The sequence below is a fragment of the Emydura macquarii genome, unplaced genomic scaffold (genome assembly GCF_026122565.2).
Source record: "Emydura macquarii macquarii isolate MOO-44397 ecotype Brisbane River unplaced genomic scaffold, CSIRO-AGI_Emac_v2 contig_1230, whole genome shotgun sequence".
NCBI lineage: Eukaryota > Metazoa > Chordata > Testudines > Chelidae > Emydura > Emydura macquarii.
Genome location: NW_027131367.1, coordinates 6,686,876 through 6,711,094, shown reverse-complemented (window position 1 = coordinate 6,711,094; position 24,219 = coordinate 6,686,876). Strand labels below are relative to the sequence as shown.

General features: G+C 43.2%; 1 protein-coding gene across 1 annotated transcript in view; it reads right to left on the bottom strand.

Moving 5' to 3' along the window:
* CACNG4 (calcium voltage-gated channel auxiliary subunit gamma 4) overlaps positions 1-23,973 on the bottom strand; it is a 49,614-nt gene extending 25,641 nt beyond the window's left edge. The window contains exon 1 of the mRNA XM_067547808.1: positions 23,748-23,973. Coding sequence (XP_067403909.1) covers positions 23,748-23,973 — 226 coding nt within the window. The remainder of the gene's footprint in view (positions 1-23,747) is intronic.
* Positions 23,974-24,219: the final 246 nt, after the last annotated feature.

The window sequence follows — 24,219 nt, the reverse complement described above, 5'->3', positions numbered from 1 at the left end:
AGGGGGTAGAGATGCGGCACCACCCACTGACACGCAGAGATGGACTGGAAACAAGGGGCCCTGCTACCTATCATGGTGATCACCCTAGAGACCTGTGAACAGCAATAAAGGAAGGCAGCAGGAAGTGTCTGTGGGCAAGAGGGGTCGGGAGGCGCTCCCTGCAAGGCTGTGGAGAGAATGCAGGAGATGGGGGCTGCAGGATACAGCTTAGGAGGAGGAATGGGGGTGTCACAGAGAAGGAGGACGGGGAGGAAGAAAATAAAGAGCGGAGTGATCAAGGAGGAAGAGACGAGAACTCAGGGAGAGAAAAGACGGAGGAGGCAGCTCAGTGGGGAGGAAAGGAGCTGTGGAAGAAAGTAGAGGGGAGGAAGCTGAGCAGGAAAGGAGAGAATTCAGACAAATGAAGCAGAGATGCTTGGGAGGTTGGGCTGGAGCAGAGGAGAGAGCTTGGCTGGGTTAGGGGAGATTGAGGACCAGCTGGCTACCCTGGGCCTTTTTATGGGTAGTGGTCTGTTTTCTTTGAATCTGAATCTGTTTTCAGCTCTGCGAACGTGCATACACCTCTCCACTGCTCCTCAACAATCCCTGCTTATGTAGATATGCTGATAGAGTGGCATGAATCACAAGGGTATAAGTGTGTGTATAAAGTGGCTGGCTAATGATAATTAAAAACTTGCAATTGAAACATTTAATCCCCAAAGTCTGATAATTGATTTAAATTGTTAAAATGAACAGGGGAAACAACAGTAATCAAAATGTAGACAAATCACGAATTCGATCAGTTTTAACGAAAAGGAACCGAGAACTCATCTGAGTCCTGCATCTGAAATTTTCTAAGGGAAGCTACAAAGCGAGACATAAAAATGAGAGACAGCAAAAGGCAGTGTTTGCTTTTTTAGCTTTAATTATTCATTAGAAGTGTTTTCCTCTCTGCTGAAAGCAAAACAACACACTTTGGCAGGCTGCTTTTAAGTTTCCAGAAGCTGTAACTTCTCTGTTACACCAGCTAATAAACACAACTGCCTAGTTATATTTGCGCAAGTAGCCATAGGAAAATTGGTTAACGAATCAGAAATGACTTAATCAATATTAGTCATTCCCAAGAATACAAAGCATGTCATGCAAAGCTGCGATGCACTAAAGCTCAGGTGCATAAATATTTTATTGATACAAGTTCAGATTCACTTTCTTACATCTGTTTTTGATTTCAGAATCACTTCCCCTCTGAAATGCCTCACTCTCACTGAGGCAATAATGGTGGTGGTGGTGGACAAACCGATCTATGAACACCAAACTTGAATCTAACTAACAACTCTGCAAATCCCATTTCCCCCCCCAGAATCAGTCTCTGCTCCCTCGGCAACCAAAAGATGGGCAGCTCTATCTGCTGGCAAAGAATAGGGTAGGGACCGACAGGCGGGGGGGGGAAATCCATGAGGCTTCCCTTCTGCTGAAAGGGGCCAGGGGGACTGTACCCCTCCCAACCCATGGCTCTTGGGATGGGATCCATTTGGAGGCAGGAGCTGACCTTCCCCCTCTGTACCTGGCATGGGGGCTCTGGCTGCAGTTGTTCTGCTCCCAACTGACTCCCCCATGTGGCTCTGCAGCAGAGGCCGTGAAGGGAGCTTGGAGTGTGACAGCTCAGCTGAACAACCTTCCCTGACAGATTTCCACAGGGAAACGTGCGTGCAGAGCAGAGGACAGTGTCCTGAATAGCAAAACCTCCCTTCTCTACCCCCTACCCCTGTCCTGAAGGAGTCTACTGAGATTCTTCAGTCTATGGAATATCCGCGGTGAGGCCTTCACACGCTGCCCCCTGGGATAGAGGGAGTCTGGGTCAGCGGGCCCCTTCCACAGCCGCCCCCCCCCCCTTCCCTCCCCCATCTCCAGGAAAGTCCAAACCCCACACCTGAGAAAATGAAATATGCCCACGCAAACCATGTCCCCAGAGTCAGTCTCTGCAGGCACCTCCATTACAGGAGCTTGAGGCCTGCACTGTCTCTGTGCATTGCTCCTGCGGCAACACCTCAGCTTCTCGGATAATCTTGTTTTCACCTGGGTTTTAATCCCTGGAGACGGGCACCTGCTAACCTGCTTGGCGGCCCCACGCACGTTACTCAGCATGGTGCACAGGTCACTATGGCTCTGGTTTCAGCATATCACCAATGCACCTTGTCGCACCTGAGGCAGCCCAGGGCTTTCAGGTTCCCACACATGGCGCCCACCTGCAGCAGCAGCAGCGCGCTTCCCAGGTCGAGCAACTTCGCTTTCACGCTGTAATTGTCTTGACAAGGCTGCCTGACTGGGAACAGTCAAGAGAAGGGCACGCTTCCAAAATCCTGGCTCTCTTAAACGGAAAGGGGGTGGGGGTGGGGGGGGGCACAAGCTGGTACTGACTGAATCATTACAGCTCAGTGAAGTGCTGCCAATATTTTAACAAGGAGCTGAGATAAACAATATGCCTCTCCTTCCCACACCCTGAGCTTGTGACAAATCCCAGTTGCATGCTTGCAACGGGGCTGTGAGCGTGTGTGTGTGCAGGGCGGAGGGCTGGGGAGTTTGATTGTTTCTTTTCTAAATGAAACACTCCCCCCCCCCCTCCTTTCTCATAACCAGAGAAGAAAATAATACAATGCACATCATATGGGGCTTTGCATATCCTTTGTTCCTGACAAACGTATTGCATCTGCACTGTATTGCAGTGCTGTTTTCATCGTGTTTGAACACACTGTATGCACCTTGATTGAAAACCGTTCTTTGTGGTGTTCAGGACGTTGTCTGTGTGCTAGTTTTGGTCAGTGGCTAGGAGGATGTAGCACTGGGAATCAGGAGCTGTAGGTTCTGTTCCCCTGGGTAAGTCACTTAGGCCCAGATTTTCAAAGGCATTTAGCTGCCTAATTCACATTGAAATCAAGGAGCCACTCTGTGCCTCAGTTGCCCTATCTGTAAATTGGGGCTAATAAGGCTTTGTAAATCATTCTGGGATCAATGGGTGAGAAATGCTATATATTAGCGCAGTTCCCTGTTACCTTATTAACCGTTCTGTGGTGGGGATCCCGCGCTTTAAAGGGGCTCCAGGTGCAGCTGCTCCCACTGTGTATGTTCAGGGAGTCAGCAAGGCTGCAGCTATGTAATATGTGAAATCGTTTTTGAAAAGTATTGCTTTCAGTTAAACGAAAGTGAGCTGTAATGCCAAGATTTGGGCTCCCTCCGCAGTGCTGTGCACAACGAGTGCTTTGAAAACATCAAACGGGGAGTGGAAAACAAGTTTTCCTCGGCTCTAGAGCAGCTTTGCAGTGTCACATGGTCCAAAAAGGAGCGTTTATCCCAGACCTCACATGCCTTCCAGACACTGAGTGTGAAGGAAACATTTCCAGGTCTGTGAAATGTAGGTTTAATTTCTGAACCCCAGGGTGGTTCTAAAAATATTCAGCCAGGAAGAAATATAAACTTGTTCCAGCCGTGAAGGGCCCTCTGCTCTAATGCAGCTGCTGCTAAGAAAGCGTTAGGCCTTTGTCTCCAAAACGTCAGCTCTTCGTGAGCCTAGGATCTCTAATGCGTTACAGGTTGGATTCACCAGGTTATCTGCCAACAGAATGTTGGTGCCCTTTAGCGTCAATCTTTTTTGTGCTTGCCGCGGATGGTCATAGCCATCCAAACAGTGGATGAGGCCAGGGAAAAGGACTTAGCCATGACACATGGAGTTGGAGTTGTTTCACCACTTCGCTGTAGTGACTCCTTCTCATAGAGCTCCGATCGAGTGCCCAGTGGGAGTTGATAGCCTCCCTCGGGTCCAAGTACTGCCTGAAACACACCCTGCCCTCTGGCAGGGCATGAAATATTTCAAAAGTGCCCTATGTTACTTACAAGCACGATAGTCAATGGGACTAATGTTCCTACGTGCTTGTCTACATGTGGAAATTGACTGGTAGCATTAAAGCAGTATATTTACACTAGAGCTATGCTGGTATGACTCCCCATGTGGACACTCTATTCCAGAATAAAAGTGACCCTTTAAGGGCAGAGTTTATACCAATAGAGCTATAGACGGATAATTATACTGCTATAGTTTTGCTGGTCAATTTCCCTATGTAGACAAGGCCTAAGTCAATTAGGGGCTTTTCAAAATTCCACCCGGGGCGAATTCTCCTCCAGGACACAAGAGGCACTGCTGGCACAGCTGTAACTGATCTCCCTAAGCCAAGTTTTCTGCATTTGCCCTCACATCTTGCTAATAAATTCAATGATCCTATAGTAATTTTTAGTTCCTTCTCTAAAGGCATGACTGCTTTAGTATTGCCAACTCCAAGCATTCGAATGTGAGATTGTCTTAAAAAGGAGATATTAAAAGTAATATAATGGGAGGTCTGTCTATTTGCCTTCTGTTTTTTGAGCTTTAGGGATCACGTTTCAAGCTTTACCCAGTAAGTATCAAGGCTAGAAACTTACTTTAAAAAACAATGGAGATCACATGAATGAAGAAGCTGGAAGCTGGCCCCAGCTGAGCCGCAGTTAGGTTCTGAAATATTGCAGGCAGTTCTTCTTTTGCTCTGAAAAATGCAATGTACATGTTCCCATAGAGTGACTGAGGATCCTGCATATAATGTAGTGGGCTAGACTATGATTTTAGGCACAGTCCTAAACAAGAGATGGTGTTTAAGGTGCGGACGAAGGCTTTGGAGGCATTGTGACTCAGACACACCTCTGAGGCACAATTCTTCCCTTGCTCACAGGGGATAGTAATTTGCAGCAGACCGATACAAGCAGTGAATTATGACATTCCCTGTTCTGGCTCAGCTGTACGGGCCGGCGAATGGGATGTGTGGATCTGCTGCTCAGAGCATTTCCTGCCCACCTGCTCGGGGCAGAGGAGTAAGGGTGCATACGTGCCTGTTTACTTCTACATACCCAGACCTAAGGTAAGAAGATTAAGTTAATGGAAATACTTGCATAAGTAAGTGTTTGCAGGCTCTGGCCCTACATTTGACCGGAGTAAATCTTATATCAGATATTGAAATGCATGGAATTTCCTAAACTGAGGCACAAACAGAAAATATGCTTCCCTGAGAGATTTTGAAAGCAATTCCTAGATGTAGAATCAATTTATTTGCCCACATGAGCTGTGGCTTTGGAAATCTAAAAGTCCATCTGACTGCAGGCTTAAGTAGGATACATTGTGAGCAAACATCTTAAAGGAAATGCTTTTCCAGCTGTATTGTCCTGTTTGTGTAAATTGTGTTCTATTCTTAGAGGAGTCAAAACAATTTTAAAAAATATCTCATAGTTTGTATTGCGCAGAACAAAAGACAGGAGTGTTGGAAACTTCTGAAATGATAAATGTATGAATTTATTCCACAGTCACTGCTTGGATTTTGTATTAGTTTTATTTTTCATTTGTTTCATGTTCCTGACAAATCAGGGTTAGTTGTTACCTGTTTATAGTTGTGTATATAAGGAAAAATTGAGGGTCAAACTCTGCTCTCAGTAATGCTGGTGTAATTCAAGGTAAAGCCATGGACTTCAAAGCAGTTACTCTAGATTTACACCAGGATAACAAATCAGAATATAGTCTCTATCTCTCAAGTTACTATGGACTGCTGAATTATGCCTGTTTGAGAACACAACTGGCCCCTTTAACTCTTAAATTCTTGCATATGAAAAGTTCGTTTTCAAGAGCAAAGTTGTATATTGGTGAAACCTACAGATGAGAGGAACTGCTTTCCTGAAACCATTTGTATTGTGCTTATACCAAAGTGCATGACCAGGAAGGACATCTATGCACAATACTCATACTCAGTAGGACTACGCGTTTGACACAGTAGTCTGAACTTGCTTCCATTGACTCTGTTTCCAATGTCAATTTTGCCACTGAGTTCCAAGAAAGTGGGATGAACCAACGTATTAGGATCTGAAGTGTGAATAACAGTACAAATATAGGCAAATGTATGTCAGTAACTTCATGCAAATAAGCAATCACTGAAAAGGATCCACAGCAAACTCAGGAGTTTGCAGATTGTAGGGTCAGATAGACGTGTGTGGATACAAAATGACTCCACTGAAATCTGGATTAAATGGAGGCAATTGAGATGAGGATGTTCCCAGAGCCGATAATGTAAGAATATGATACGATATTCAGAAGCACAGTGAAGCGAAGGTTGAAAAGGCAATCTTAATCATGCATTTCCATGCTTTTGTGGGCTCAGTTCAATGCTCTCCTGTCAAATGGATGTTTGATTTCCTTGACACTTTTGTAGTATTTAAAGCAAGGAACAGAAAATGAAGAAAAAGCAAAGTGTACAAGACCTGATCCTGACAGACCCACAGTGTTCTCTGTGTTCCACATGACAGAGCTGGTCTTCCAGTCACTGGGAGTCAATCTGAACCATTGCCGTGGAGATGGATGACATACATGACAGATGCAGAGCAACAGTTTCTAGGGTATGGCAGCATGTCAGTGCACCAACAGTTGTGGCTTTTTCCAGGTTGATGGGAGGGACGGATGCCTTAGATTTTGTGTTACAATTAGTTATACCATCTTAGTTACAAAGCAGGCCCTATCTGAATGGGAGCAAAACAGTACTGACTACAAACATGTCCGTTGCTAACATAGTTCTAGCATGGCTTCCCTTTTCGTTAGAGGTATTTTTGAAGCTTATAGCATTTATGAGCTGTGAAAATCAGAGATTTGCCCGGACTAAACTCCCAGGTCTGCTACCTCCCTGCACTTTGGTGAAGTTAGGACCTTCATGCAAACGTTAAAGGTGGTCCATTGCTCCATAATGGTTTGAACCAATTCTGAGGTGCTTAGACTAAGGATTTGGGGCAGTAGGAATCTGAATCTAAACTTCTCAGTTCAGACCACTCTCTTTTGGAAATAGGAATTTATAATCGAAAGACCATTGGTTCCTTCAGTGTGTACAGACTGCCCTGTTATCATAGGGAAATAGAAGTCCTAGCACATCACTGTTGTACAGTGAATGTACTTTAGATGTAACTCCAGTTACTTCAGTGAAGTTACACCAAGGCTGAATTTGCTAGAGGGCATTTCGGTGACTGGCTTTAGAGATGCAGAAGAAAACCTGAGCTTAGCTCACTGCATCCAGCCCTTGAAATGCAAATTAACCAGTCAACAGCTGCATGCCGCCACACAGCATATTTGCAACAAGGAGCTCTAAACGTCTCTATGAGAGACTGAAAATGTTTGTTTCTAGAAGTTATTTTTAAAAATAGTTTCTAGTAAACAAGGCTCTATTTAAACTGCTAAATGGAGCATCGGCTGAATTAAATGAACTGATGACGGCCCGTGAAAAGAAACATAAGTCAAGTGTACACTTCAGATACGTATTGACTGCCTGTCGCTAAAAGAGAGCAAATTAACAATATTTCCTGCCCACAAGCATTGAATAAAAATTACTTTCACCATACAAGAAAGGCCCCAATAAAACTAAAATGTGTATAGCTAAGCTGTACCTTTCCCTCTCTCTAGCCTCTCTCCTGGGGGAGAATGCTTCTATTTATTTCAGCTGACAATTTTTCACTGTGCTTCCTTTTGCTGTGAGACATGTTAGAGATGCTAAGCCCAGGTGGCTTTTGTTTGAAGCAAACAATGTCTACTGACTAGGACACTTAACATATAAGCAGCTAACTAAGCCAATGGGGGAAGAGAGTAATTGGTAGAAAGGGCAGTTAAACGTGATTTTAAAAAATGGATCATTTGGGCCATTCCCAGGTCAAAATTTGTGCCTAATAAGGATGGGTATAGGAGTATTTAAGATTCAGCCTATTAGGACAAAGGCAACTTCCTCACCCACAAGCTTTCACTTTACTGTACACATGGGAGAATTTTGCTGTTGACTTCAACGGTGAGCACATCTGGACCTTCAGAAAATAATCTGGCCACTCCCCAATTTACTGAAGATCCTTCTTCTGCATGGGAGTAACCCCCTTACCAAACCTACCAGTTCTGTATATTGAATTGGACTATGGAGACTGTTTCTTCTTTGCTATCTTTCGTATTTTGTAAGGGAAATTAGACACAGCTCCAGTCTCTAGTCAGGCTCCAATGGTCATCTCGTCAGCTCTTTGTTGTACAAAGGAAGTCAGAATCAAAGCACTCCAGGGGCAGCCATCTCAGACACCACAGCGTCAGAAACACAGACACATCACAGTGTGATTAAAAATGGACCCAAACGCTGTCCTTACTCGAGCAATGCTCCTATTGAACAGGCTTAAGCCGGCATCTTTCCTCATTCCAGACTTAGGCAAACTCCTCAATCAATGCTGGAGTAAAGACTGCGCAAGCAGAAAAGACCTCCGGCTTTGGCCCTGTGTGACTAGTGTAAACTGGAGTCTGCATCTAAAATAATAAGTGAGGAATGAGCAGAGAAGCTGAAATACAAGATCCCGTATAATATACACAGTTCCTGCTGTAACTGTGATTGCAAAGAGAAAACCTCACGACTCAGGCTTCGTGCTAGCTATTACACATGACTTTTATGACTTCACCTCATTGCGCAGCTTGTACTGTACTTCAGCAGTCCCCCCCTGATAATGTGAACCATAATTATCCAAATGAACCGCTTCAGTTCTAATACCCCTGGTGAACCGACATGGAGTATCAACAGAATGGGGCCTTTAATGCCTCTGGCCTGCAAAGAAGCACAGTACACGCTATTGAGTGCCTTTCCTCCATGGCAACAAGACTGGTCTTCCAAGAATTACAGTGCCACAATGCTCCTGGGCCTCGCTTTGACATCTTAATTGTTCCATAGTACAACATCCCCTCCGCCCCCCCACACACACACCAGGGTAGCATAAATACAGTACATAATATCAACCAATATAGAAAAAGGCTACTTGGTAGTTAATTTAGAAAGAACCATATCACTAAAACTATATGAGTATGGTTACACATTGATACTGTGTAAATATTTAAAGGGATTCCTCTGTAACACTTTACCAGAGATGCATTCCAAACTGTAGCTAAACTAATGCATGGGAATGAAAAGCAAAATGAGTATTTCACCATTCCGACTTGTTTAATTTGCCTTTGAAATAGGTTTTTCACTCCAACAGCCGAGCATTAGTATGGAAAAGCCATTGGTCCAAATCCATTCTTGGTGTAATTCTACTAGAGTCAGTGGAATTAAACCATGGATCATTTGGGCCTTTTCAGTAACGTGTAATTTTCTCCATGGATCGTTATTAAATGCCATTGAGAGAGATCACTGCTGCTGTCAGGAAGGCATGCTGAAGTGGTCATCATACCTCATGTGAATAACAGGAATGAAAACCAGCAGCTCTGCAGTTTTACCTCTTAAAAGTCCACCAAGGCTCTAAACCACACCACTTGTCACTACGTGACCCAAACCTGGGAGCACGTCTCTTCTGAGTTCAAATCTTCCAGTTTGACAAGCAATCTACGTCTGCTTTTACATTACCAGAGATCTGCCCACAGGAATCACTTAAAGCATTGGAAACCACAGACTTATTTTGGTTGGAGGCAATCTCAAGCTGTACGTTTGGTCCTTCCTCCAGCAAAGATAATTAGATGCTCAGAGTCAGGTTTGACAGCTGTATGTTATGTCTTTAGTTGTCCAAAATTTTCACATGGTGCCAGTGGAAGCCATGTGAAAATTCATGTGTGCAGAATGCACACCAGTTGTATAGCACAATGGATTCATTTTTTCTTCTATGCAAAAAAGGGAACATGGTCTTTCGATTAAAGCACAGGACTGGTAAGCAAGAGATTTCGGTTTTATTTCCAACTACAGCACTGATTTGTGGGGTTAGTTGGGTTCAAATAACGTAACATCTGAATGTTCCTATCTATAAGATGGAGTATTAATACCTACTGTGCCTACCTCCTAAGGTTATTGCAAGGCTTAGTTAAGACACATCTGCAAAGTATGGTAAGATCTAATCTAGATTCAACTTTTGGTACGTTGAGCCCATCTTTAATCATTAGCATCAGAGAAGCCCTCTCCCTATCTATCTGTGAGACGGCAGTAAAAGCGGTCATAAAAGTATGCGAGCACCTCCCAATCTTGAATGTGTTTAACCTCACACCACTCCTGCGATGTAGGGAAAAGCTATTATCCCCATTTTACAGATGGGAAACTGAGGCACACAGGCTCAGCTCCTCTAAGGGTATTCAGGTGCCTACCTCCCATTGATTGTAATGGGGGGTTAAGAGACTAAATACCTTTGAGGCTCTGGACCTACATGACTTGCCCAGGATCACACAAGACACCTGTGGTGAAGCTGAGAATTGAACCAGAGCTCCTGCGTCCCAGTCTAGCACTAGACCAGCATTCCTTGCCTACGGCTCTGACGAGGCTACTCCAGAAATACTGAATTCATGCCTGGGTATGAAGATATCAACACAGTGCAGGAAATTCAGCGAACAATAATAAAATAATAGTGAGTTTTTATTTAGCACTTTTCATCTATAGATCTCAAAGCACTCTACAAAGGAGGTCAGAATCATTACTGCCACCTTACAGATGGGGAAAGAACAAGTGATGTCGCTTGCCCAGGTCAGTCAGCGGGCCAGTGGCAGAATAGAAGCCAGAGAAGAGCAACTAAAATGATTAAATGGTGGGGGGGACCAATTTATAAGAACTAAAAATATTCAAATCTTGGCTAAATTCTGCGTGTAAACAACACAGAGTGATTTAGTAGTAGCCTAAAGGTGCCTTACTGGAAATAAAAGGATGAAATTAAGATAAGGAAAATTTAGGCCACATTAAAAAAAAAAATCTGAACGGTGCGATTTAAGTGGTGGGATAGTCTCTTCTAACAAGATGATGGAAGCTCCATCTCTCGGGCAATCTAAATAGTAGACTATACAAATGACAGACTGATGGAATATTCATGCCCTGCCAGGACTATGGGCTAGATCACATGTGTTTTCTCGCTTTAACATCTATGATGTGAGCTTTAAGAAAAACCTGGTTATCAGTGAACTACAGGGAGGGACAACAGAAAAGATCACTGTATGATGATAGAAATGTTTAACTACCCATTCAGCTTTTCTTTAACCCGTGCACCTGGACTTTAACTAACACCCAATAATATGCCCAGCGAGTGCAACAGAAACCATTTTTTATGTAAGAGGAGGTGAACATCACTAAAAATCAGAGCGCCTTTGTATGGCATGCCAAACTGCTGAAGCGAAAAAATGTCTTCAGTGAAAGGGCTCAGATGTGAGCATGTTTCAATGCACAGCTCTAGGAAAAACTCTGATAATAAATGTGAGTTTGTTATCGTTGCTTTTCAGGGGGAAGTGAAGCCGGAAGGGGAAGTGGGAAGGCTCGTGCTGGCTAATTGAAGCTTACATTTCCATTCAAGCACTGCATTTTAATTATAAACTGGTGATGATACAAGCAACACTCAGTTTTCATCCTGTTTTAAGCAAGCACATGTGTAAAAAAAATGTCAGTTATTAATTTACTATTGTGATCATGTTCGTTATCCTACACCGGGTCTCCCAGGCACATAATGACATGTTGATACATGTTAATTCTAATGTGTCTTTTAATATAGGGCTTAAGAACACAATTAGGGGCAAATTCTGTGCTAGCTGGCCACCAAAACAGATGCACATTAATGCTATAAAGTCAACTTAAGTGTGTGGCCATATTCTAGCTATCTGCAGCCACTTGCACAACCCTCTCAGTTAGGGTGACCAGATGTCCCGATTTTATAGGGACAGTCCTGATATTCAGGGCTTTGTCTTATGTAGGGACCTATTATCACACACCACCACCACCCCGATCCCGATTTTTCACACTTGCTATCTGGTCACCCTACTCTCCATGCAGGTTATTCCTGTCATGATGATTCATCCTGCCCCAGAATGCCTTTCTTCATCTGCAGCTTGGTTGCTCTACAGATTATCCTGAAAAGATTTACACATGTGCTTAATTTTATGCATGTGAGCAGTCCTATTAACCCTGCAGAACTAACCACATGCTGACTCTTTGCCTTAGAGAAGTTGCAGAATCCAGGTGGAAGATTTCTAGCCTACATTTCCTTCTCTACAGGGTTCTGCTGTGCCCAAAGACTTCATTTCCAGTCAGGATTTAATAATTTAGATACCGAAATGTACATAAAATGGGAAAGGGTCATTGGAAATTGGCTACTGATAGACACAAAAAATCAGGACAAGATCTCAAATAAAAATAAGGAAAAGAGTCCTAGAAAGCAGGTTTTCAGAGTAAATCTCCTTCAATCACATTGGATGGATCAATGAGGGAAGATGTTTTTTTAATTTGTTTGATATCAAAATTGATATCAAAATATAAATTAGACTGCCTGTTAATAAAAAATCTTCTGAGTGGTTCTAATTAGAAATGTTACTCTGAATGCACTATTTGTTATTACTATTGCATGCTACACATTTTATATAGAGCATTTCATCTTAAAGGATTCCGAAGCACTTTCCAAATAATATGCATTAGTTACTACTGAAGAAGCAATACAGCACACCAGCAAGAAGTACAGTGCATAACACAGCAGAAAGGAAATTTTGTCTAGTTACAGGGCAAACACGCTAATGAAAAGTGTCACAGGATCTTTAATTGCCATATGGAACAGATAGGGTCTTAGATTTTTAACGTCCAAAGGCTCCTAAGTAACTTATGTGCTTAAGTCCCATTGGTGTTCAATGAAACTAAGACTCACTTTTGAAAATCTGATTTAGGCTCCTAAGTCACTTAAGTACTTTGAAAATTGTACTCCTTCTCTCAAAGTCCCCGTCCCTGTAAACATACGAGCACTCAATCTATGCTCAGCTTATATACAGTCGAACCCCTATTTTACAAACTCGTTGAGGACTGAGGAGTTCATAAAATGGAAAATGTCATAAAACTGAATATCTCAAATTACGGTAGATACAGTTTATGAGTTGAAGTGTGGTGCCCTGCATCGCTTTCTTCTTCCTTCAAAGCATGCAAAATGATTTCTAATGCATACCAGCCATCATTAGAATGTGAAGGGATGTCTCCTTCTTCATTGACATCACTTTTGTTATGTCTTTTTTTTTCTTTTGGGAAAAAATGGTTCATGTAACGGGTCATGTGTAAGATTAGTGTTCGGACAATTAAGGGTCCTCTGTACTACAGAAGTATGAATGAATACATCTAATGGGCCAAGGTTTGAAGCTGTGGTTACAAGAAGCCATTTCCAATCTGTTACTTAGACTACTGAGTTAATATGAATTTTGTATGCTGTGTGTGTAGTAATATTCCATATTATTACAATGGTCTAATACTTCTCATTGTAAAACCATCTTTTCAGTTGCTTATAAGTTTGCCAAATTTTAACTGGGCTGAAATTTTCAATATTGGGTGTCTTCCTAGGGCTGAATTTTGTGCAGAAAATTTCAGCCAAAATGGTTCAACCATTATTGAGACGGAGGCCAGGGAAAAATACATTGTCTTGAAATATTAAATAAATGCTGATGACCTTTTCTTTGAAAAGCTCCAGTGTCCCCATGCTTTGAAAAGGGACTTGAAATTCGGCCTGGGCGTGGCTGTTGTGTCTGGGATTTGCCTTTTGCTGTTACTGGGAAAATCCACCCGAATTTGTCCAAGTTATAAAAAATACCCAACACCAATCTCTTGTTTCACGTGTTCAGTAGAGACTTAGTGCTGACCAGTCTATGTCTCCAGAGAACAACTGAGCACATTTTATCCACTCACAGCTCCTACACGTGGCTGGACTATCCCCACAGAGTGGCTGGGCAAGGGGCCAAGGAGCCAGGAGTTAAGTGTGCGGGACAGGGAATGGCTGGGCAAGGAAACAGGGAGTAGTTGCAGGAAGAGACTGTGACTGGGATGGGGAGTCCAGAGGCTTTAGACTAGGTCTTTTTTGGGTAAGGAAATGAGGACAGGGATCAGCAGTATGAGGCGTGGAGACTGGGAGGTGAGGAAAATGGGACTAGGACAAGGAGCCAAGGATGGGGAAGAGACAGCACTGCCACTTGGGATCACACTTGGGGAGAACTGGCAGAAGAGTCTGCCCACTGGACAACACTTCCCTTCACAGCCTGGAATAGATCCCTGAGTCTTACCATTCATCTGCTGCCAGCAAATACTTGTGAAAGCCACCAGCAAAGTGTACTATGTTCTGAGCCACTTAGAGGATAATAACCTACTATTGCTATCAGTTACTCAAGAGACAGAGGTCTCTGCAGTGGAGCTAAAGGTTCCAGCTCTGCTGATGACCCATGTGGATGTCAATATGAAGGCAACCTTAATTCTGACATTTCTTAACTTTTGATCGCTTGATTTCACAAACTTAATAATGTTTTTAAACATTTAATGCATGTTATATTAATGTTATATACAGTAGAATTCCAGTTTTCTCTTTATCGAAAATTCTCTTTATCGAAAAATCCTAATTATCCAACCCACAGTGTCCGTCCCCCCCCATATAGACCTATGTTGGATCAAAAGTAGCAAAATAGCACTTCTGTTTATCCAAATGCCCAGTTATCCAAAAGTTTTCAGTGTCCCCCAGGCCACACAGACAACCAGAAATGTACCATATATACACACATAAATACACACACTTTATACACATGTTACTGATATTAGTTACATAGCACTGAAAGTGTCCCAACTCTGAAGACCTTGCAATCTCACTAGATGATGTACAGGTGACTGATTGGGGATGAGGGATGACAGAAAGCAAGGCAATTCTCACACAAAATTATCCAGAATTTTTTGATAATAGCTAGCAACATTATTCACTGAGCCATAAACTAGGGTATATTTGATATACTATGTTTTAGATTTGATTTCAGTTAGGCATTGCTCCTCCAGGCAATATCCTATTGCAAGTCATAACTGTGACATGTCATAGTTTCTATTTAATGCCTCACAGAAACCATACACAAACTGTGCCTTTGGGAAACAAATAACACAGAACAAACAGTCTTAAATTTATTGAACATCACAATTTGGGACAAGAGAGAATGTTCAGTCATCCATATTCAATATCAAAATGAGTTATTTGAGGGATAAGAACAGATGAAAACTGATCTGAAATCTCCTATATAAAAACTGGCGATGGCTTAAAAACAACTATTAACTAGGTTTAACTAAACCTGGGGGGAAAAAATAATCTGAACTGAGAATGGAGCCTTGTTTAATAGAAAATGTTTTCTTCTCCTGAATATCTTTGAAATATTCAGCACTATTGAGTTAATGGGCTCAGCTAAATGAGAAACATTCAAACGGCATAACCCAGTGGCACAAGCCAAGATAGCAATTAAATGGGCGAATGCCTGAAAAACAATAATAAAAGGGATTAATTTAAACCAGGACTGACAATCTGCAAGGAAAATGCAATTGTCCCGTAATAGCTCCTATCTTCCTTTGTCATATGCTTCCTGCCACCCAACCATCATGATGTTATGTTTATGTTACCGCTGGATCCTTTAGACATGTAATTAGATACACAGCAACTTTGATTTATTTTGAAGAATTTGAAGTATTATTTACAATAATAAAAAAATAAACAGAACCCTGCAAAAACACACTGGAGACAAAGTAAAAGGGGTGGAGAAAATAGATACAAGAACACCTGTAACTGAGACATTGGACCAAGCACAGCACTCAGATCCTTCAATAAGTTTGTGATCAGAACATTTTTGGTTGGCAGTGAAGAGAACAAAGATGCTTGAGAACAGAGAGGAACTACAGATCCTTGGATTTCTACTGGAGCAGATTGTTCACTCTTTGTTGGTTTTGTGATGAAAGAACCTTGCACATTCACTGAAAGTAAATTCTGAAGACACCTTTTATACAGAGGAAAAGTTATTACACATGAACAAGAAGGAGTAAGAAGACAGAGCAGAACAATGGTGCTTGTATTACCACAAACTGGCAGATGTAGGAGAAATAGGGCCAGATTCACTGGTAGGATAAGAGGGTAAAACTTCCATTGAATTTGATCCAAAGTCTATGAAAACTGGCAAAAAACAAAAAAATCCAGAAATCCTATTTGAAGAGCGATCTATCTCAGGTCCACCTAGGACCAGCAAAAGTTACTTGCAGACATCTGGAAGACTGTTATGGACATAAGCTATTCTCTACTTTGTAACAGTGTCTTCTATCAAGGTAAAACAAAGAGATGTATTTTGGGAATGGAAAACAAACCACTGGAACAAATAAAGAAAATGCAGGCCAGGAAGACATGGAAAATGAAAAGACAGGACTAAATCAGTCATGTTTTGAGAGCCAAAATGTACATAAAAACTCAGACACCTTGACATAGGGTAGAAAATATGAGCCAGTGAAAAGATAGAGAACACACAATCCAGTATTTGGAAATGAAATTCTTTTTAATTGCACTTCAGTTATTCATTTAAGTCAGTGGAAGAAGAGGGAGCACAATACTTAACAGCTAAGGGCCCTACGCGCAGATAGACATTATTACAGAGCCTATGCTATTCTTCAGCTATTGCTTACATGTAAAAGTGCCTGGGCAAGATTCACTGAAATGCTACGGCTGCTTTGTGCTACTGTGATTTAAACGTCTGTTTAAAGTGGAGTTACAGTTGCTTTGTGTTGCTGGAATTGAGCAAAGTAGCTGGAACAGATGGGTGATAAAATAATGGTTTTTTTTTGGTACAGCAACACTTATAAATATGTTTCCGTCTCTCAGATATACTGACAGTTGTGGACGTATCCATCCTAGAAGCACAACAAGCTTTACATAAATAGAAACAGTAAGACATGTCCAGGGACCTGTCCTTCTAATCTTCTCTCCTCCCCTTCTGTCCCCTCAACCCAATGGCTTCACGTATGACCTCACCAGCAACTGAGGCCAATTCTATTGTTACCTTCAATCACCAAAAGACTGGCAGAGGCCTTCCTCTTACACCAGATTTATGCTGGCATAATTCCACTGACTTCCAAGAAGGTACTCCAAATTTACATGAGTGTAAGTAAGAGGAGAATCAGGCCATTACTGTTTAGGGCCAGATCCTGTCTCTCAAGAGCTACATGCTTAAATGCAAAGTTTCAGTGGATTTCTGTTTGATATAGTGACAGCAGAACTTTCATATAATTACAGCCAGAAGAGACCATTAGATCATCTAGACTGACTGGAAAAGTTTACTACCAAGTCACATTTATATAATATTTATCATTTTTATAGGAAACTATGCAAACAAAACACTTTAAAAAGTCACATATATTGTGCACACGCCTTTGCTGAGTAACTGTGTTATCTTATTGCCTGTCTTTCCCCACCACCTCTTTCCAGTTGTTACTATTATGTTGTGGCAGCATCTAGAAGTCCAAGCTCAGATCAGGGGACACATTGTGCTAGGTGCTGTACCAGTACATAATAATAGACAGTCTCTGCCCCACAGACCTTACAATCTAAACAGACAAAACAGACAAAGGTTAGGGGTAAAAAGGAAGTATTGTTATCCCTGATGTACAGATGGGGAACTGAGGAACAGAAAGATCAAGTGACTTTCCCAAGGTCATATAGGAAATTAGCAAATCTATGGATAATAGAACCTAGCTCTCCTGACTCCCAGTCCAGTGTCTTAAACGTAAGCCCATCCTTTCTCCTGCTGCTCTGGTTGCCTTTCTGTTGTCTCAGGTATGAAATTAGCTGGTCAGCTCTTTGGGATACATGGGACCATGTATGATTAATCTCTGCTGCAAGGCATCTGGCAGTCTTTTGGTGATTTAAGGTAACAATAGAATTGACCTCAGCTACTGGTGAGGTCATACGTGAAGCCATTGGGTTGAGGGGACAGAAGGGAAGGAGAGAAGATTAGAAGAACAGGTCTCTGGCCATGTCTTACTGTTTCTATTTATGTAAAGCTTGTTGTGCTTCTAGGATGGATACTTCTACTCCCCCTGCCCCAACTTTTCAGTGTGGTTTAGGGTGCTCAGCATCTTGCAGGATACAGCCCAAAGTCAGTGTCTAACTATGCATCTGACACTGTATAAAAGCACAGAGGGTTCATCTAGTTAAGCTTTCTTGTACCAGTCATGCATCCCTTTCTAGCTGACCAGTCCAGAGTGGCTTTCCTGGCCACTGCCTTACCATATATAACATAGACTAACAGTGCGTGATCAGCATCACTTAAGAAATAAACAGTCTTCTGAAACCTGTGCTGTAACCCATGTCACGGAGCCACATGTAGGGCCAGAAAAACACAGTTCCATATTTGCCTGCATTCTCAGTTCCCGTTTGAGATTGCTGCTGTCACAAAATACCTGTGTATAGCTATATTACACGCATCTGTGGCTATGTGCAGTATACATTATATATAACACACCACTACAAAACGTAGTTAACCTATTATGTATAATTTGTTGCATCCTTCCCACATACGATATTCTGAAACAAGCAAAACTAATATTATCCATATTACATCTTCCACACATGAAAAAAACCTAACACCTGGATTACATATATGCTTCCATTGGTTTATGGCCTCCAGGGAGTGTCACTAACACACAGAATGTCTTTGGGTTCTTGGACACTTGCATTGGAATCTGCGACTTCCTGAAAGCTATGTAAAGAAACTCTGTGTAGCCTGATATTCCTTATTGTCAATATACCTGATCAAGTTGAAGAGCGTAAATTAATTAACAAATAAGTTGCATGCAATAAATTGGCTCCCGATCTACACGTTTTATACAGCAATATAGGAAAAACTGATGTATTTTGAGATCTGCCATTACAAATGATGAAGGAAGTGCATGTAGAGAGACTAATTTTTTTAGAGGAGAAGAGATCAATCCTTTAGTATAGGTTCTGCTAGCAACTCCTCTAAAACAGCTTTTCCTAGTTTTTAAAGCCCCACAGTGATCTGAGGGCAGAAATTAGAAGACATTTAAACTCTGTTTCCAAATAAGCCACTCCAAGCTCAAAAACTGTATAGCAAGCTGAGTGCTGTAAACAGAAAAATTAGCTTAAAAAGTCTGTCAAAAATAATTCACCCAACTTCTGGCAAATTCCTACTGCTCAGGTGCTATAACAAGGATGATACTGGATCCATAAGAAGCATGTATAATACTGATACATGCAGCAGAAATTCTTTAACATCATGAGGGGAAAGTGATGTGTTTTAATCATAAACCAAAAAAGAGAGTGACTCAGAAACCTGTATGAAATGGAAGAGAATGAAAATCTGGGCTGATTCTCAAAGCCCTTCTCAAGTGTGTTTTGTTTCATTTTAAAAGATTGGGTGCTACATTTTCAAGCCTCAGGGCCTCAGCTGCACCTGCAGAATATGTACTGTGCCCAAGAAATAGCTTATTGTACATCCATAAGTACTGCAACGATACATCCACTCATCTTTGCGTTTTCCACAGGCAGCTATCTATTTGCACGGCATGAGTATAAGCTCATATGAACAGAGAATTTTGAGATGGAAAAGTTTGCGTGAGAATCATGAACTTGCTTTTACAATATTCATCTTGCATGGTAACTTCCTTTTATGTGCTCGCTTCAAACATTTGTCCGAGCAACTTTTCTTTCGTTTGAAAGGATGTCCATAGAAGCAGACCATGTCACAAATATCCAAGTGAACGTGCATTTGTCCATGCCAGATGTCCATGCCCGATGTATTGCAGATAATTGTGCAAATAGGTGTTTGAGCCATGAGTGATTCGCTCTTGGTTTTTTTCCTGTTTGCAAATGTTTCAGTCATCCAGTCAAGGAGCACAAACAATACCCATGTGAATTAAGTGACCAATCACACAACACAAATAGCAAATTACAAACAGTGAATACTCAAAGTAACAGTCACCGTGAATAGTTCCAGAGAACGCCATACACTGAAATGTTTCATAAAGCAAATACATTCCCCAATTTCCTATCTTAATGTCACAGGGCCCAGTCCTGCAAACACTTGCTACTGGGAGTAGTGCTGGCTTCTGTGAATATTCTACTGACTATAGTGTGACTTCATGGAGATAAGCATTTTGAGGGAAACATATGGTGATGGTTTTAAAATATGCCACTTTTTTCTAGGTTAGGATTCACATAGCAAATGCAAGTGGTACTAGACATATACCATATTAGTAGAACCTGCAGAAAATTATGTGCAGCTATGGGTTTCTCTGACTTAGCTTCGCTTGATTTCAGTGGAACTATTCATAGTGGAAAGCATTATGCAGGACTGAACCCCAAGGGCAGATGCTCAACTGGCATAAATTGTCATAGCTCTATTATGGAGCTATGACAGTTCACACCAGTTGAAGATCTGTCCCCTAAACTGTAACTAAATTATATAGTTAAAGAGACTGCAGTTTTAGCTACTGTTATGGGTCTGTCTTCTATGGATTATGCAGGTTCTAGATCATCACCCTAAACCCCGTATAAGAGGCGTGAAGCTACTTCTTAAGAGCAGCTAAATTAGATATAAAGCCTCTGGGAAACAGTGCTACTATTTAAAACCATCTAAGACCTAGTGAACCTCCAATATCCATCCCTGAAAGAAACATGATAAAAAGACCAAAACTGTGTATTAATTTACCAGACACTAAACTAATTTTCCATAAGTTGTTTTAGAGTGACTGAACTCTATCGGACTGATTGGGACAACATGATTTTAGCCCAAACAGAATTCCAGCCACAGAAGAGAATTTGCCAGAGCAATAAACTGTGTTACTATATCTACTAGTATGTTGCAGTTTATTAAAAAAATTTGAAAAGGAGGAAAAGACTGAAGGACACCTATAGCTCAGAGATGGCACTATCTTTTCCTATATTGTTTCAACATTTTCTCTTTGAAAATTTGGAATTTTCTTGATATGTAACAGTTCAAAATCAAGAGTGTACATTTTCACAGATATAGATTAAAAAATTATAATGGAAAATTTCAACTGACCTGAAATGCACTCTCATGTAAAGCTTTATTTATGCCAGTATCAATTTAAGAAGCTGTTTAACAACTTTCCAGCTTATGCATGTTTGTGTCTTAGCTCTGTCTTTGAGGTAGGCATGAGATGATGTTAAACCCATAAAAATAAATGAAGTGGATTTTTATAGAGATTATTAAACAAATAAACAAAAAATGCATAAAAACAGAGTTCTAAAAATAGGTCTTCAACCCAGACTACTTAAATTAAACATAACCATTCATAAGATGAAAATGTTTTCCCAATGTCTGCCTCATCAGAATTTTAAGTATTATATTATGACTTTATTAAAAGAACCATACATACAAGTTGATTCCCTCAGATTGTCACTCAAGTTTACTTGGATTTCTTTTTAGAAATTCCTTTATTATTTTTTAAAACATAAAAAACCTACAGCACTGAAAACAGTGTCATGATGTGATTTTAAACTTTGATATTTTCATGTACCTGTGCAATATATTTTCAAAGAGAGTGTTAGAGCAGAGTGAATAATTTGCAATGAATTATTTATTTGATGAATGTAGCCTCTCTTTCTGCTCATCTGTGAACAGATCTCAGTTTTCTCAGATTTATTCAGTCTCTGAATTTGAAAAGGCCTTTTTTAACTTTATGTTATGATCTTGAATATTTGACTTTCAATCAGTGTTGCTTTATGGAGATGGGTTAGATAAGTCACATGGTATCGTTTCTCTTCTCTGAACTGATGAATGTTCAAGCTACAACAGCACAGTTCCACTATATGTGACTTTGCAGTAGCAATACCTGTGCAAGTAAAATTGGATTGCTCACATCTTCAAAGCAAAAGGGGACAAAGCATTGCCACAGTGTGAACAATGTGGACAAATATTAGTGGACGTTTATCTGCAATATTTGCCCAGCTCTCAACACTTTACAAGAGTCTTTAGTTTTGTACAAAGGGTCTGATCTAGGTGCAACTGAAGTCAAGGTAAAAAAAACCTCCCAATGGTTTCAAGGGAAGCAGGAGTAGATACCTAATTATGAGATTCTTTAAAGAACAAGGTGAAATCTTGGCTTCGCTGAAGTCAATGGCAAAAATCCCATTGATTGCAGGGGAGCTGGGGTTTCGCCCCAGATCTGATGGCCCCAATTCTGCAAACTGTAAGAAGCAACTCTTGGTGGATGCTGAGCAATCTCATTTTCCAGTGAACACAGAGCCTAGAGGTCAGAAGAACAAACTTGGCCAGGACCTCAAGATTGGCCCAGTGGTTTTCAAGGGGAGCTGAGGATGCTCAGCACCTCCTAGAATAACCGCAGCATCTCTCAGCCTCAGCCCCACATTTTCTTTAAAAAAACAAATAAACCAGGTCATGTGTTGGGGTCCTTTAAGGAGTTGCAAAACAAAGCATCATTATTTCCAAGGAATCAATGCCAGATTTCAAATGGCTGTGATTCTTTCTTCCATTTTTCATTTGTCTGAAAAGCCTTTTTCATCTGGACCTATTATGCACGTGCAAAGTATTACCTAAGTAATTATTCATCAGGTAGCAAACCGAGCCAGTGCCCGAGAAAAAGCATCTTCACAGGGAACCTTTCGCTCATCAGCTGACAGGAGAACAGCTCTGAGGGTAAAAGGCGCTTCTGGTGCCACCGCTTGCTCACCAAAGGAAAACCAACCCACACTGTAGCTGCACCTCTCCGAGTTATTGCGGGCCCTGCCTGTGCGGAGCTGCCTCTGCTCTAGAGGCAGCTGGAAAACCCGCTCGGTAAAGTTCATGTGGGCTACACCGCACGGCTTGAATTGCGTGCGCTGAAGCCGCTACGCCAAGTGCATGGCCGAGGGAAGCCAGACTCCAGCCTGCCTCCACCCCCGAGAGCCCGACAGAAACTCCAGCCAAAGTCAACAGCTTTCCGCTCGGCTTCGCCCCGATTCACCGCCGCTGAGTCCCCGCTTCACCCTCGCCAGGCGGGTGGGAGGTTTCAGCGCCAGCCCAGCCGCCCTCGCCAGAACCTCAGCCCCTCCGTGTGCACGGCCCCCCCTGAACCGGATTCGTTTCCCACCGCCAGGTGGTCAGGGCACCCGGCTGCCGGAGGCTGTTTCCCTTCGCTGGGGCTTTCACAGTCTGGGGCGCCGGGTCCCTTTATCGGATCAACGCCGGGAGTCTCGCCCGGCTCGGTTTGCAGCCGGCTCGCCTTCGGCCGGAGCAGGGAGGGGTCCGGACACCCCTGGGAGGTTTGGGTGGTAATTCGGGGGCGGGGGGAGCTTGTTATTCGTACTCGGCTTCCATTAGCCAGGCTGTGAAGGGCGGGGACCCTGCCACTGGGCATCGCACCGGGCTGCGCGCAATACGTCGTTACATCGCAATAACCTCTGTCCCCGGGTCTGCCGGTGCCAGCTGGGTCCGTCCGAGGAGAGACAGGGAGAGAAACTCGGGTCCCCCCCTCCCCCGCTCTCTCTCTCTCTCTCTCTCTCTCACACACACACACACACACACACACACACGATGGAAAAGACACAACGTCCCACAACAACCGAAAGTCGCCCGGACCGAGCCCAGGGCCGCGGCGCGCCTTCCTGCCAGTCCGTCTGCCCCAGGCACAGCCGGGCCAGGTACCCGGGGGACGAGGCATCCCCTCCCCAGGTCCGGTTCCCATGACAATCTCCGGGAGACCGGTTGCCAAGGCAACAACATCCTCCTCCTAGACCCTATCAGAGTCCGGCCGGCAACAGCCTCTTCTGCGCGGCCAGCCCGGGCTGCTGCGCCGGGAAGTTACTTTCCTGCCTCTTTTCTGCCTTCCTCCCCCCCCAGCGTCCCCCCTCCCATCGTCCTCCACCCCCCCCCCCAGCGCCCCCCAGCGCCCCCCAGCCTGGGGCGGTACCTTCGATGCAGCAGATCCGCCAGAGGCCGGAGTGAGTGAGGTCCCCCTTCGCCTTGCGGGGCTGGCTCTGCGCCTCCGGCTCCAGGGTGAGGTTGGTCCCGTTGCAGACGTGGGCGCTGGAGTAGAGCCAGTAGTCGGTGCCGATGGCGATGGTCATGAGGCTGAAGGCGGCGAAGGCTCCCAGCGTGGTCAGCAGCATCTGGACCCCGCGGTCACACCACACCATGGTGCTTCATAGTCCCCCGCTCCGGCTCAGGGGGCGGCCGCAGACAGAGACCAGGAGCTGCCTTCTGCCCCCCCCCCCCCCGCCGCCGCCGCCGCCGCCTCCTCCCAGCCACCCAGGCACCGGGGATGCGGGGGAACGATGCCCAAAGCCGTCCCGGGCCACCGCCACCCCGGCGGGAGAAGCAGCCGCGCTCGCCTCCTTCCTCGCCGGCACAGGGCGCTCCCCCTCCCTGCCCAAACTCCCGGC